The sequence below is a fragment of the Quercus suber genome, unplaced genomic scaffold (genome assembly GCF_002906115.3).
Source record: "Quercus suber isolate HL8 unplaced genomic scaffold, Cork oak 2.0 scaffold_113, whole genome shotgun sequence".
NCBI classification, from domain to species: Eukaryota; Viridiplantae; Streptophyta; class Magnoliopsida; order Fagales; family Fagaceae; genus Quercus; species Quercus suber.
Genome location: NW_027069578.1, coordinates 1233393 through 1245327, shown reverse-complemented (window position 1 = coordinate 1245327; position 11935 = coordinate 1233393). Strand labels below are relative to the sequence as shown.

The window sequence follows — 11935 nt, the reverse complement described above, 5'->3', positions numbered from 1 at the left end:
TGTGTAGTTGTGGTGAAACATCCTCCATTCGTACTAAAAAATCTGGTATGCCAACAGCATATCTAGCCAGATTAGGAGCTAAAGCATTACACTCAACAAGTCTTTGTCAAGTAAAAGTATCAAACACATATCTAAAATAATAATAAAATCATGCGAAACCTATACGCTTTTGTTGTTTAGTACACTTTATGCGAATTGTAATAATTAATCATTTCATTATTTTCACCAAATCTTATGTGTTCAAATGATTTGTTTTTTTTCTTCTAAAAAAATGATTTTTTTTTTTTGTTTTTTGTTTTTTTTTTTTTTTTGAGGAAGGAGTTCAAATGATTTCATATGTAAGAACATTTGTATCCTTTACATTTTGCATACACTAAGTGGATGTCCTAGCATATTTTCTCTAATATTCCCAAAGTATCAAAATTTTTAAAACTATTAGTTTGATTCAAATTCTACTACAAGTATTTTTAGAAATTTCTTCATTTATTTTATACATTATTTTAAAATTCTAGCATTTTTTTGTTTTAATAATAAACTTTAGGTAAAAAATGAAGTATGTGTACTATGCTACTCAATAACATAATCTTGCCATTCAAGTCTTTATAATTACATTATCTATCTTATAATATATTAAAATATATAGAGCTGACAAAAATGTTGGATTTATTTGATATAAATTTCTCATATAACTTGAAATATTTTTTGTACTTTTTATTTTTTTAACTACTCTACTATTCAATTTAATTTATTATTGATTTTTTTTTTACTTTATGTATTATTCTTAATTAAGCTCTATAAATGTGCATAATATATTTTAATATTAGTAAAACATTTAAGATATTTTATTCACTCAATTTTCCCCTAATATATTGTTTTTTATTTCAAAAAACTAAAATGCAAGAATATTTAGAGTTTTTTTAAGCTAAATATATTAATAATTAAAATAATTTTAAAAATCTAAAAGGTTGTACAAAATGTATCCCCTTTTTCAGTTTAAAATCCATTACTTATAATAATGAGGGAGAAGGATTTGAATCATAATGTATATAATATATTATAGTTGAAGCACAATCATAATTTATATCGAATTCAAATTAGCTTCTAATTATAATCCTAATCTTGTGTCAAGTATCCATTTTAATTTCCTTAATTTTGTGTTGATTGGCCCATTCTAAATTATTTAGTACAAAAGTCGAGATGACTATCTTACTCATCTATGTAAAACTACATCATCATCCCTAGTGTTAAATTTGTTCATACATAAGCATGGGTTACAACCTAATACTTCTTATAAAGAAAAGTAGATAATATTATTGAATTACAAGACTCTTCGCAAAACCTACATGGGTTGATGGGCTTAAAAAATCCATTACATTCGATTGGATGTGGTAGGAACAAAAAAATTTGATTAAACTTACACTTCAGGTTTGTTTGGTTGGAGGAGTGGAAAATTGAGAGGATAGAAAGTGGGGAAATGATAGAAAAGTGGAAGGATAGAAGAAATGTAGTTTTCTTTTATTTGTGTTTGGTTAGAAAGATGGAAAAAGTGGAGATGTAGAAAACTCTTGAGAAGAAATTTACAATTATGTTCCTATTAAATAAAACAAAAGGTACAACATTTTTTTATTAAAAATTTGTATAAGAAGACTTCAATATATATATTTTAAATTATAAAAAGAGCACAAACCAAAGGATCCAAAACAAATGAATGAAAGAAAAAAAACACACACACACACACAAATGAGAATTACATACAAAGAAAAAGGCTAAAGAAGAAAAAAAAAAAAAAAAAAAGAGGCCAAAGAAGAAAATTACAAGCCCATGTGCATGTTACACATGGGTTTTTAGTCTTTTTCTTGATATATTGTTTTTCCTCCAGTTTTGTCTCCATTTTGGAGAGAAAACATTTTAGTGGGCATAGGCGTCGAGCCCCACTAATTTTTCATTCTCCCATGCTCTCCAACCAAACACTTATAAAATTAACTTTCTCTTTCTCCCATTTTTCTTCCACCCTAAAATCTCTCAAACCAAACAGACTTTTATAGTTGAGTTTGAGGGACGATGGTCTAAAAGGATAGGATGGGAGGGACAAGATAGGTTCCCATTGTTTAATTGGAGAGAAATAGACTAAGAGAAAAGGAAGATTGGAGGGATAGCATTTCCATGGATCCCACATTTTTATTTCCTCTCAATTTGAGATGGAAATGAGAGAGGAGTGAGATCTCAGAGTCATAGGGGTACAAAATAGCCATTTTTAACTCTCTTCCTCCCTTTTAAAGGGAGTTCTTTTAGGATCCACAATTTTTGCAACAAATTTGGCATAACAGTCTATCACTTTCACATTGACTCTTTTTTTTTTTCATTGCTCATAGTTAACTACATTAAGATTACAACAAAAATTATGTCCACATATTTTATCTTGCAAACCAAACACATTGAAAGAAAAATAGACTTCCCTTCTACTTCCCTCCTCCATCTAACCAAACATAATGAAAAGATTCAGACCGGTTTAGACTTTAAGGGTCCAACCGGCCGGGTTTGATTCGAGTTGATCATAATTATGGTAATGCGTGTGGGACTCGGAAAACCTTTATATTGACATCTTTGACAAAGGAAAAGAGGACAAGGAGGTAGACACCACTTATTGACCGGCCAACTTGCTTCTAGAGCGTGGAACAATCTAGAACTCCGTTTTAATTCAGCCCAAAATTATAAATAAAAAAAAAAAAACAAAAAAAAAAGAACTCTGTTTATAGTGAAAATTTTTCACTTTCCCTTAATTATTGGAATTACACAAGCATCACCTAGGAAAACTCAAAACTTTGACAAAGTAAAAACGTAAAAAATCAAAATGTGTTTTTTCAAGTTCCAACTACAAGTCTAGAGTCCAGATAAAAAAAAAAAAAAAATACAAGTCTAGAGTCAACAGTTTCTAACACCATATATAGACAATAAAATATATATATATATGTATATATATTGTATCTCTGTCATTGCTATATAAAAAATAAAAAAAAAAAAATACAAGTCTAGAGTCAACAGTTTCTAACACCATATATAGACAATAAAATATATATATATATATATGTATATATATTGTATCTCTGTCATTGCTATATAAAAAAAATTGCAAAGTTTTGTACCAGTGCTCAAGGCAGCAGAAAGGTCACATGAGTTCGTCCTCTTTCATTGGTCCACAGCAAAACTTTTCATACAATTTGACTTTCACTCCCTCAACAAATCCCATTCAAAATTTGCCACATCTCACCCACTGGCTTTTAAATCCGGTGGGATCACCCACCTAATATTCCGAATATTCCATCTAAGACAAAATATTATTCCCACTCTCTACAAGGCAAGTTTTCCACAACTTCCTCTCCAAGAATAGCTTTTCCAATGGAAATCAAATTACCATACATAAAAAAGTTCAAAACCTCTTCCTCCAGTGTTTAAAAAATAGCAAAAATTCTAGTACTACAATATTTGTCACAGGTGTCAACCCATTAAACTATAAATAATAATAAAATAATAAATTTATATGAAAATAATAGTCCGCCCATCACAAAACCTTAACATTTTACATTATACTAAAATTACTCAAAAATCAGCGGCTTTGAAATATTAACCTTAATCAGCGGCTCCAAGCAAATTTTCGTTTCGCCCAAGCATAAAGCATAAAGCAAAACCATAAACCCGCTCTCGCTCTCACGCGGCACGTGACAAACCCTACCCACTGGTTTACATTTTCTGCCTCTTTATATATAACAAACTCTCTCCGTTTCAATACTGTCACACACACACTCTCACTCTCTCTCATACAAATCTTATCTCTCTTTGTTATCTACGTCTCTATCGATTATCAACATGGGTAATCCTTGGTCTGGTTTTTTTTTTTTGCTTTGATTTGTTTCGTTAATGAATTCTCTTTTTGATTTTTTGTGTTCTTCGTTTTTTTGTGTGTGTGTTTTGTTTTTACAGCAGCATCAGGCAAGAAGATCAAGATCGGAATCAACGGTAAAAAACTAAAATCTAAAAACTTAAAACCCTAAGATCTGTTTTTTTTTTTTTTTGGTTAGTGTTTAAGGTTGTCGGACGATAATGAAAAAATAACATTTGGTATCTAATAGGTTTCGGAAGGATTGGTCGTTTGGTTGCGAGAGTTGCTCTTCAGAGAAACGATGTTGAACTCGTCGCTGTTAACGATCCATTCATCAACGTTGACTACATGGTAAAAATATTTTTCTAATACCCTTTTTTGCCGATCGGTAAATATTTGAGAAATCTTGAATATTAACAAAGGTTTATGCAATTTTCAGACTTATATGTTCAAGTACGACACCGTTCACGGTCAATGGAAGCACCACGAGTTGAAGGTGAAGGACGAGAAGACCCTTCTCTTCGGCGAGAAACCCGTCACTGTTTTTGGAATCAGGTACTGAAGTTTATTGCTTTTTTTTTTTTTTTTTTTTCGTTTTGTAGTTTGAAGATTGAAAATGGGTTTACTGTTTTGAGTGTTGTTGCTTAAAAGATGAAATTTTTTCAGGAACCAGAAGAGATCCCATGGGGTCAGGTTGGAGCCGACTTTGTGGTTGAATCTACCGGTGTTTTTACCGACAAGGAAAAGGCTGCTGCCCATTTGAAGGTTTGCCTTTTCTCCTTTATTAACTTGTAGGAAAGTGTTTGTGTTTTCATATCATATGGGGTTGTAAATATATGTGCTTTTATCAGTTGGGTTTGTTTTGTATGGAATGAGAATGAGAATGGAAATTGAGATTTGAATTGGATTGTTTGGTGATCAGGGTGGTGCTAAGAAGGTTGTGATCTCTGCTCCCAGCAAAGATGCACCCATGTTTGTTGTTGGTGTGAACGAGAAGGAGTACAAGCCAGAGCTTGATATTGTTTCCAATGCTAGTTGCACTACCAACTGCCTTGCTCCCCTTGCCAAGGTTGACTTTGAATCCATTTATATGGTTATGACTGTATTTTGTTGTTGAAGGGTGAATTGTTGTGCTTATTATGCTGTTGTTTGACATTATGTACAGGTTATCAATGACAGGTTTGGAATTGTTGAGGGTCTCATGACCACTGTCCACTCTATCACCGGTGAGTTGTTGGCTGTGAAACTATGATTCTATTCGTTTTAAATATTTTTGAAATGTGTTTGATAGTTGTGCTAATTGTTGCTATGTTTTCTGATTCAGCCACACAGAAGACTGTTGATGGCCCATCAAGCAAGGACTGGAGGGGTGGAAGAGCTGCTTCCTTTAACATTATTCCCAGCAGCACTGGGGCTGCAAAGGTAATATTACTTAATTTTATGAATTGGTATTATTTACAATGTTGCTTTCTGTTGAATGTTGGGCCTGCTTAATGATTAGACATTAATAGTTTTGTGAATTCTGGTGGGCTAGTTTAATGTCTTTGCTCATTGTTGGAGATATATAGGAGTGAATATAGCTGCTAAGGTAGTTTATGTCTTATTTAGCTGTTAATTGTTGGTCTTGCCTGTTGATGTAAAATGTTTATAGTTTGTGACTTGGGGTGTACTTGTTGTTGCTTGGGTGTGGTATACGAGTGGAACATGGTTGGTTTATTTTGTGTTTACAAGTATCCATTCTAATTGGATTTGATTTTCTGAAGTGTATAACATTCATTTCAGAACTGGATCTGATAATGCTGCTATCAAATATATTTAGCAGCCTGACTAATTTGGGTGTATTTTGTGGCTGTATAGGCTGTTGGAAAGGTTCTTCCACAACTTAATGGCAAATTGACCGGAATGGCCTTCCGCGTTCCAACTGTTGATGTTTCAGTCGTTGACCTCACTGTCAGGCTTGAGAAGAAGGCCTCCTATGAGGAGATCAAAAAAGCTATTAAGTAAGTGTTGGAATGTTGGTCTTGTATTCTTATAATGTGCAAGTGTTATCGTCTATTATGTATTGAACTGATGTCTTATTAAGTAATTGTCTGTTCTAATATAAGTCTTTTGATATGACAATTCTCAGGGAGGAGTCCGAGGGCAAGCTTAAGGGTATCTTGGGATACACTGAAGATGATGTGGTGTCGACCGACTTCATTGGTGACAGCAGGTAGATTAATCTTTTAATGTTATGTTCTAAATTGTCTTGCTCTGTCCTAGTTTATATTTTGCAAGCATCCCTTTATGCATGCTAGAATCTAAGTGGTAATATAATTGATCATATTTGAATTTATTATTTTACTCATGAAGTGTTACTCATTTGGTTTGAAGAACCAGTGAATCTGATTCTATAACTCGTTTTTGTTTTCTCAATAATTTTGTATAGATATTTGTAACTAAATTTAAAAGATTACGTTTTTTTTTTTTTTTTTTTTTTGTATTTTTTTTTTTTTTTTTTTTTTTTTTTTCCAAATGCATTTGCTTTTGGGAAATCATTGGAATGGTCATGTATTGGAAATCAGTGAATGCTCATACGTATTGGGCAATTGTGGGGCATCATTCTATTTATTTTAGGAACCGATAATTTTGTGACGATGGTTAATTCATTTTATGTTATTGGAAATAAGTTGACTTTCTGTTTTATTTTACTGTTGGTTATCATCATGATATGACTTATGACACGGTCATCTGTCCTTAATGCAGGTCTAGTATATTTGATGCCAAGGCTGGAATTGCATTGAATGACAATTTTGTGAAACTTGTCTCTTGGTATGACAACGAGTGGGGCTACAGGTAATCATATGAAACATTAATCTGAAGTATGCAATCCGTCTTGTTAATTTGGTTTTGATCCTTTGGGCATCCTCTCCTACCATCTAGTTTTGAAACCTTAACATGGTCTATAAAACATGTTTTTCAGATCCCTACCCTTTCACTCTTGTAGATAAATTGATTTCAGCTATCCTACAGTTCTAACACCCTTTTCCATCTATCTTGTTTTTGCAGTTCCCGTGTGGTTGACCTGATTGTCCACATCGCATCTGTAAAAGCTTGCTGCTAAACTGACTATTCAAGGCTATCTTCTTATGTTTTTGTTGAGTCTAGAGTGGCTATGCGCGTCACTCTATTTGGAGTTTGGAATAAACCTGAGTCTTTTGGAATTCTGTTAAACCTGTTCTGCATCGCTGCTGGTCTCAGCTGGTTGTTTTGTTCATGAGGTTTTCTTTTGTTAAAAGAGTTTAAAAGAGAATTCGTAGTGGAACAATATAAAGCTAAATATAAGCATTAGATGGTTTTAATATAACCGAGTTCATGCTGTTCTGATTTATTTGCTGCAATTCGTTTTTAATAGAACTGTTCCAGTTTAATCTGACTTAATTCAAAATGAATCAAGATCTATTTGGAGTGTGGAATAAATAAACCCGAAGTCTTGGAATTCAGTGGAACTTGTACTCCGTTGCTTTGGTCTTTACCGATTATTGTCTTGTTTTGTTCTGTTTATGAGCTTTTCTTGTTTGGATTAAAAGAAAATTCATGGTTTGAACAAATATCAGCTAAATGTAAAGCATTAGGTGGTACTTATATGAATGAGTTGCTTCCTTATATGCTGTGCTTATTTGCTGCAATTCCGCAATTCTTTTGTAGAAAAAAACAGCAAGAGACGGGAGATTGTTAATTGCCTCAATTCAAATTGAACCAAGTGAATATTTGAATGATGGAGTTGGTATAAGCTTTGTTTTTGAGGACCATTGGCTGTCAACTATTAGATTTGTGTTGTGCTAATGACTAATGAGCATTCCCAAGCCGAAACCAGTCGGCCCCACTCCACTCAAAAACATTCTTGGTTAAACACAAACCAGCAGCAATCGGCCTAACCTCAAAATCCCATCAAACATCTTGCTGGTCGTCAAACTGAACCCGAGCTCTGGCAGCAGCCGAGCAAAGTCACCAACAACACAAACAACATTCAAGCCACAACAACAATAGGTCTTTCACCCAAAAACCTCCATAGCCTCACCGATGTTTTAGAGAGAGAGAGAGTGGGGGGGGGGGGGGGGTTAATAAAGATGCAAAATATTGAGCAATTATTGGATTTAAGCTGTTTGAATTTTGTATGGATCATGCAGTTGAGTTGGTTTTAGTAGTTTCTTGGTGTAGCATTGTATTATCGCTAATGAATGAGCCAATGAATCATGACATGTTGCTCCCTTGCCCTCGTGTTTTTTCCTTCATCTTGCGTTTAGCCAGTCTTATTTGTTTTTTGAGAGCAGTATATTAATATATTGGAAGAGAAATTTACAAACATCAAACAAACTAGGAGAGGAGTAACAATACAATTAAAACAACATAAATAAATAAATTTGGCACTTGCTCTATGTTGTTGTTTATTTGTGATTTCTAGTTAGTTTACTTACTTAAAGTGGGATAAAAAATGACTAACAAAATAAGTTGGCTTATTTGAATTCTTTTTGATAAAAAGGTAAAGGTCAAACTCTGAAATTTGAATTGGATGTGAATGGGTGATAGAAGGAGAATATACACTACAATCTTCTGGTGTTACCAAGTTTTTCTACAGAAGATATAAGGAGCAACCTGCAATTGTAGTGCTAATGATTTTATTTACAGATTATCCTTTTTAAATAATTAAAAAAAAAAAAAAAAAAACTAAAGTTTTAACTGATTTTTTTTTTTTTTTTGGGGGGGGGGGGGGGGGGGGGATTATTTTGTTTTTGAATTTATATATCTTACTTGCAAGGACCAAAAACATCCCGTTGATGATGGCGCATTAGCCTGCTCTTGCAGCTCCATTTAGGAACTCTGAAGGCCGAAAGCTTGCTACCCACGAAACTAGCTAAAGAAGCTGTTAGGTTTTGAAATTAGTGAAAAAGCTCTCATGCTGTTTGTGTATCCGAATGAGGCCTTCATGTCCTAAATATAGTCATCAATCATCATAAGTCTCTAAACTCATTTTGGCATAAAAAGGCATTTTATATTAGATTTGGCTTGGGTTCAATGCTCCTATATATTGTACCCATTAAGATCATGACACGTGATTAAAAGTGGACATATATTATAATCTTGGCAAGTCTAATGAATAGGAGCACTAAAACCAATCTTTGCACTTCTATGCTAGCAAACACATTTCCAATTTAAGCTTCAAACAATCCCATTGTTTATTTTTCCATGACACCAAACTTTGCCCTTCTATGCTAGCAATCAAATTTCCAATTTAAACTTCAAACAATCCCACTGTTAGTTGTATCTTATTAGAGAACTTTTTGGGTAATAGTGAAAAAGATTATCTTTAGGGTTTATTTATTTATTTAGTGAGAATCTATTTTTAGTGAAATGGAAATATGGAAAATGAGTTGGGGCTTGCTTAAGTTATAGTTAACAAAAATAAAGTTGTAAGAAGTTGTACCTAAAAAAATTAATTTTTTTGGATTATAAGATAAGCTAAAACAAAATTATCAAATGTAGAGTATTTTGAATTCTATTACTCCATCCGTCTCAAATTGTTTGTCCTGTTTGAAAAGTCAAACTTTTTAAAGAAACATCATTTATTATCTTGTCTGCCTCATAAAAATGTATAAATTTACAAAATTACCCTTAAATAAATTTATCAGTTTTTTTTTTTTAAAGATTTATTCTTAATGAGGTAATTAAAAAGGTGCCCCAATTAAATTGATTTTTTAAAATATTTGTTAGTTTTCTTTTCAAATAGTTTTGAAAATAAAGTAGGGGTATAATAGGAAGTTTAGTAAATTAATGATTTTTATTTTTAAAAACAAGACAATATTTTGGGATATTTCAAAATGGAATAAAGGCCAAACAAACTAGGACGGAGGGAGTATTTTTTTTTCTTAAATGATTTTTATATTTCATTTAATATATACTATTATTATTGATGTTATTTTTTTGAATAGTTTCTTGATTTGAAAATAATAATTAAATTGCTTATGTCACATTGGATGCAAATTCAATTATGAAAGCTAAATGAAGATAATATTCTTTTCTTCTCAAGAAATGTGCAATTTAGCAAAACCTTACGCCATTATGGCTATTGTTCCTCCTTTACCCACACATCGCCACTATTTTATTATATATATATATATATATTTATAATTCAATTCTTTTTTTACACACTAAAGTATAGACGTTTTTTTAATAACTCATCACATCCACACATACATTTATTATGAATTTTATCACTAATAAATACGACCTACTTTAGATACCTTTTTGTGTGATCAAAACATATAAAATACTAATTTATTATCTATATAAATTTTCATATGAAATACTGGAAGGAAATTAAAAGTTGACAAAGAAAATTAAACTGAGCATCTCTTATTTGCCTTAGCATCCACACCTTTGCATGTTTTCTTGAAGCAGCACTATTATGGTGTTGGCGGTGGTATGAATGGTGTCACCATGTTGAGTATTTTAAGGGAAATTATAGGAGATACCTAGGCTAGCCAAATAGATGTAGACAGTTTATATAAATTTTGACGTGAAATATTGGGAGGAAATGCTAGCCAAATAGATGTAGAAAGTCTATAAATTTTCATGTGAAATATTGGAAGGAAATTAAAAGTAAAATTAGTAAACTTCTGCCTTTGCATGTTTTCTTGAATTTTCTTGTGAAATATTGGGAGGAAATTAAAAAGTAAAGTTAGCAATCTTCCGTCTTTGCATGTTTTCTTGAATTTTTATGTGAAATATTGGGAGGAAATTAAAAATAAAATTAGCAATCTTCCACATATTTTCTTGAACTTGGAATTTGCCATGGGCAATCTTGTCTTTTTCAAGGAGTAAGTGGCGGGGCTTTGGAAATTGCGTACTATTGATTTAGTTTGTGTAGATACTGTTCACTTTGGAATTCATACTCATTTGGAAAAAATTCATTTACACATTAAAGGGAGATCATTTTTTATAAGTAAATCTCCATGTGTTTTCTTAGGCGACGTGGGATTCATGGATTGTAGGACCTCTTTTGAGTCTCTACAAGTTCGTTGGATTAAAATACTTAGATGAAGATTTTGGGAATATTCTGGGTGTGGACTAAGTGGAAAGAAAGTTACTCAAACGAATGAAGCTAGCAATTGAATTGAATAAAATCTTTGCTCTAGTAATGTTATTGCTAGACTAGATGTAAATGGAGTCACAAGGCTTGATTGTCAAGCACTTTTCAGTGACAATAACAATAAGGTAAACGGTGGTAAAATCAATAGCTGCGGGGAAATGAACAACTCAATGAGATTTTGATTTTGGAAATCAAATTGTATTACTTATTGATTTTGATTTTGAAGACTTGGATTTCTAGGAGAAGCCATGAAAGAGATTTTTTTTTTTTTTTTATAAGTTTAATAATAATAATAATAATAATTATTATTATTATTGTAGGCTCATGTTTTGTTATGAATTTATTATATAACTTAAAAGTAAAATGTTTTATTTTTATTTTTATTCTATTCTATTATATAGTTTTAAGTAAATTAATATTAAAAAAAAAATACTTACATATTAATTTTGATTAAGCTGTGCATCGCACGGGCATAATGATATTATATATATAAAATTGAAACCTCTAAAATTCTAAGAATTTTCCACATCAACTCAATATTTAAATAAAATTATCATTTTATTTAAATAAAATTATTTTTTTGTTTAGTTCAAACTTAATAAAGAGTAAAACTCTATCACTCTAACAAGTTCAACTTAAACTCAAACTCATCATTATCATTTTTTTTAAACAAAATTATTTTTGTTTAATAAAAACTTAACAAGGAATAAAACTCTATCTCTCTAATAAGTCCAATTTAAACTCAAACTCAAATGTTGATAATTTATATAAAAACAAAAAAAAATTTGATAGGACTCAAAAAAGAAAAAGAAAAAGAAAAACTCACGTTAGATTAAGAAAAAGAGAGAAAGAGAGAGAGACTCCTGTCTCCTCCTCAAAATCCTAACAAACCACTTCAAAACCCTAAACTTAACTTCACTTTAGGATTC

At 31.6% G+C, this 11935-nt stretch overlaps 1 protein-coding gene across 1 annotated transcript; it reads left to right on the top strand.

Moving 5' to 3' along the window:
* Positions 1-3750: 3750 nt before the first annotated feature.
* On the top strand, positions 3751-7169 carry LOC111985470 (glyceraldehyde-3-phosphate dehydrogenase, cytosolic). Its single transcript, XM_065775527.1, is given in 12 exon segments — positions 3751-3868; positions 3979-4014; positions 4128-4228; positions 4317-4432; positions 4513-4642; positions 4800-4946; positions 5043-5103; positions 5202-5299; positions 5735-5877; positions 6006-6089; positions 6623-6712; positions 6926-7169. Coding segments are annotated over 12 exon segments (1065 nt in total). The 5' UTR covers positions 3751-3864; the 3' UTR covers positions 6981-7169.
* The last annotated feature ends 4766 nt before the right edge of the window (positions 7170-11935 follow it).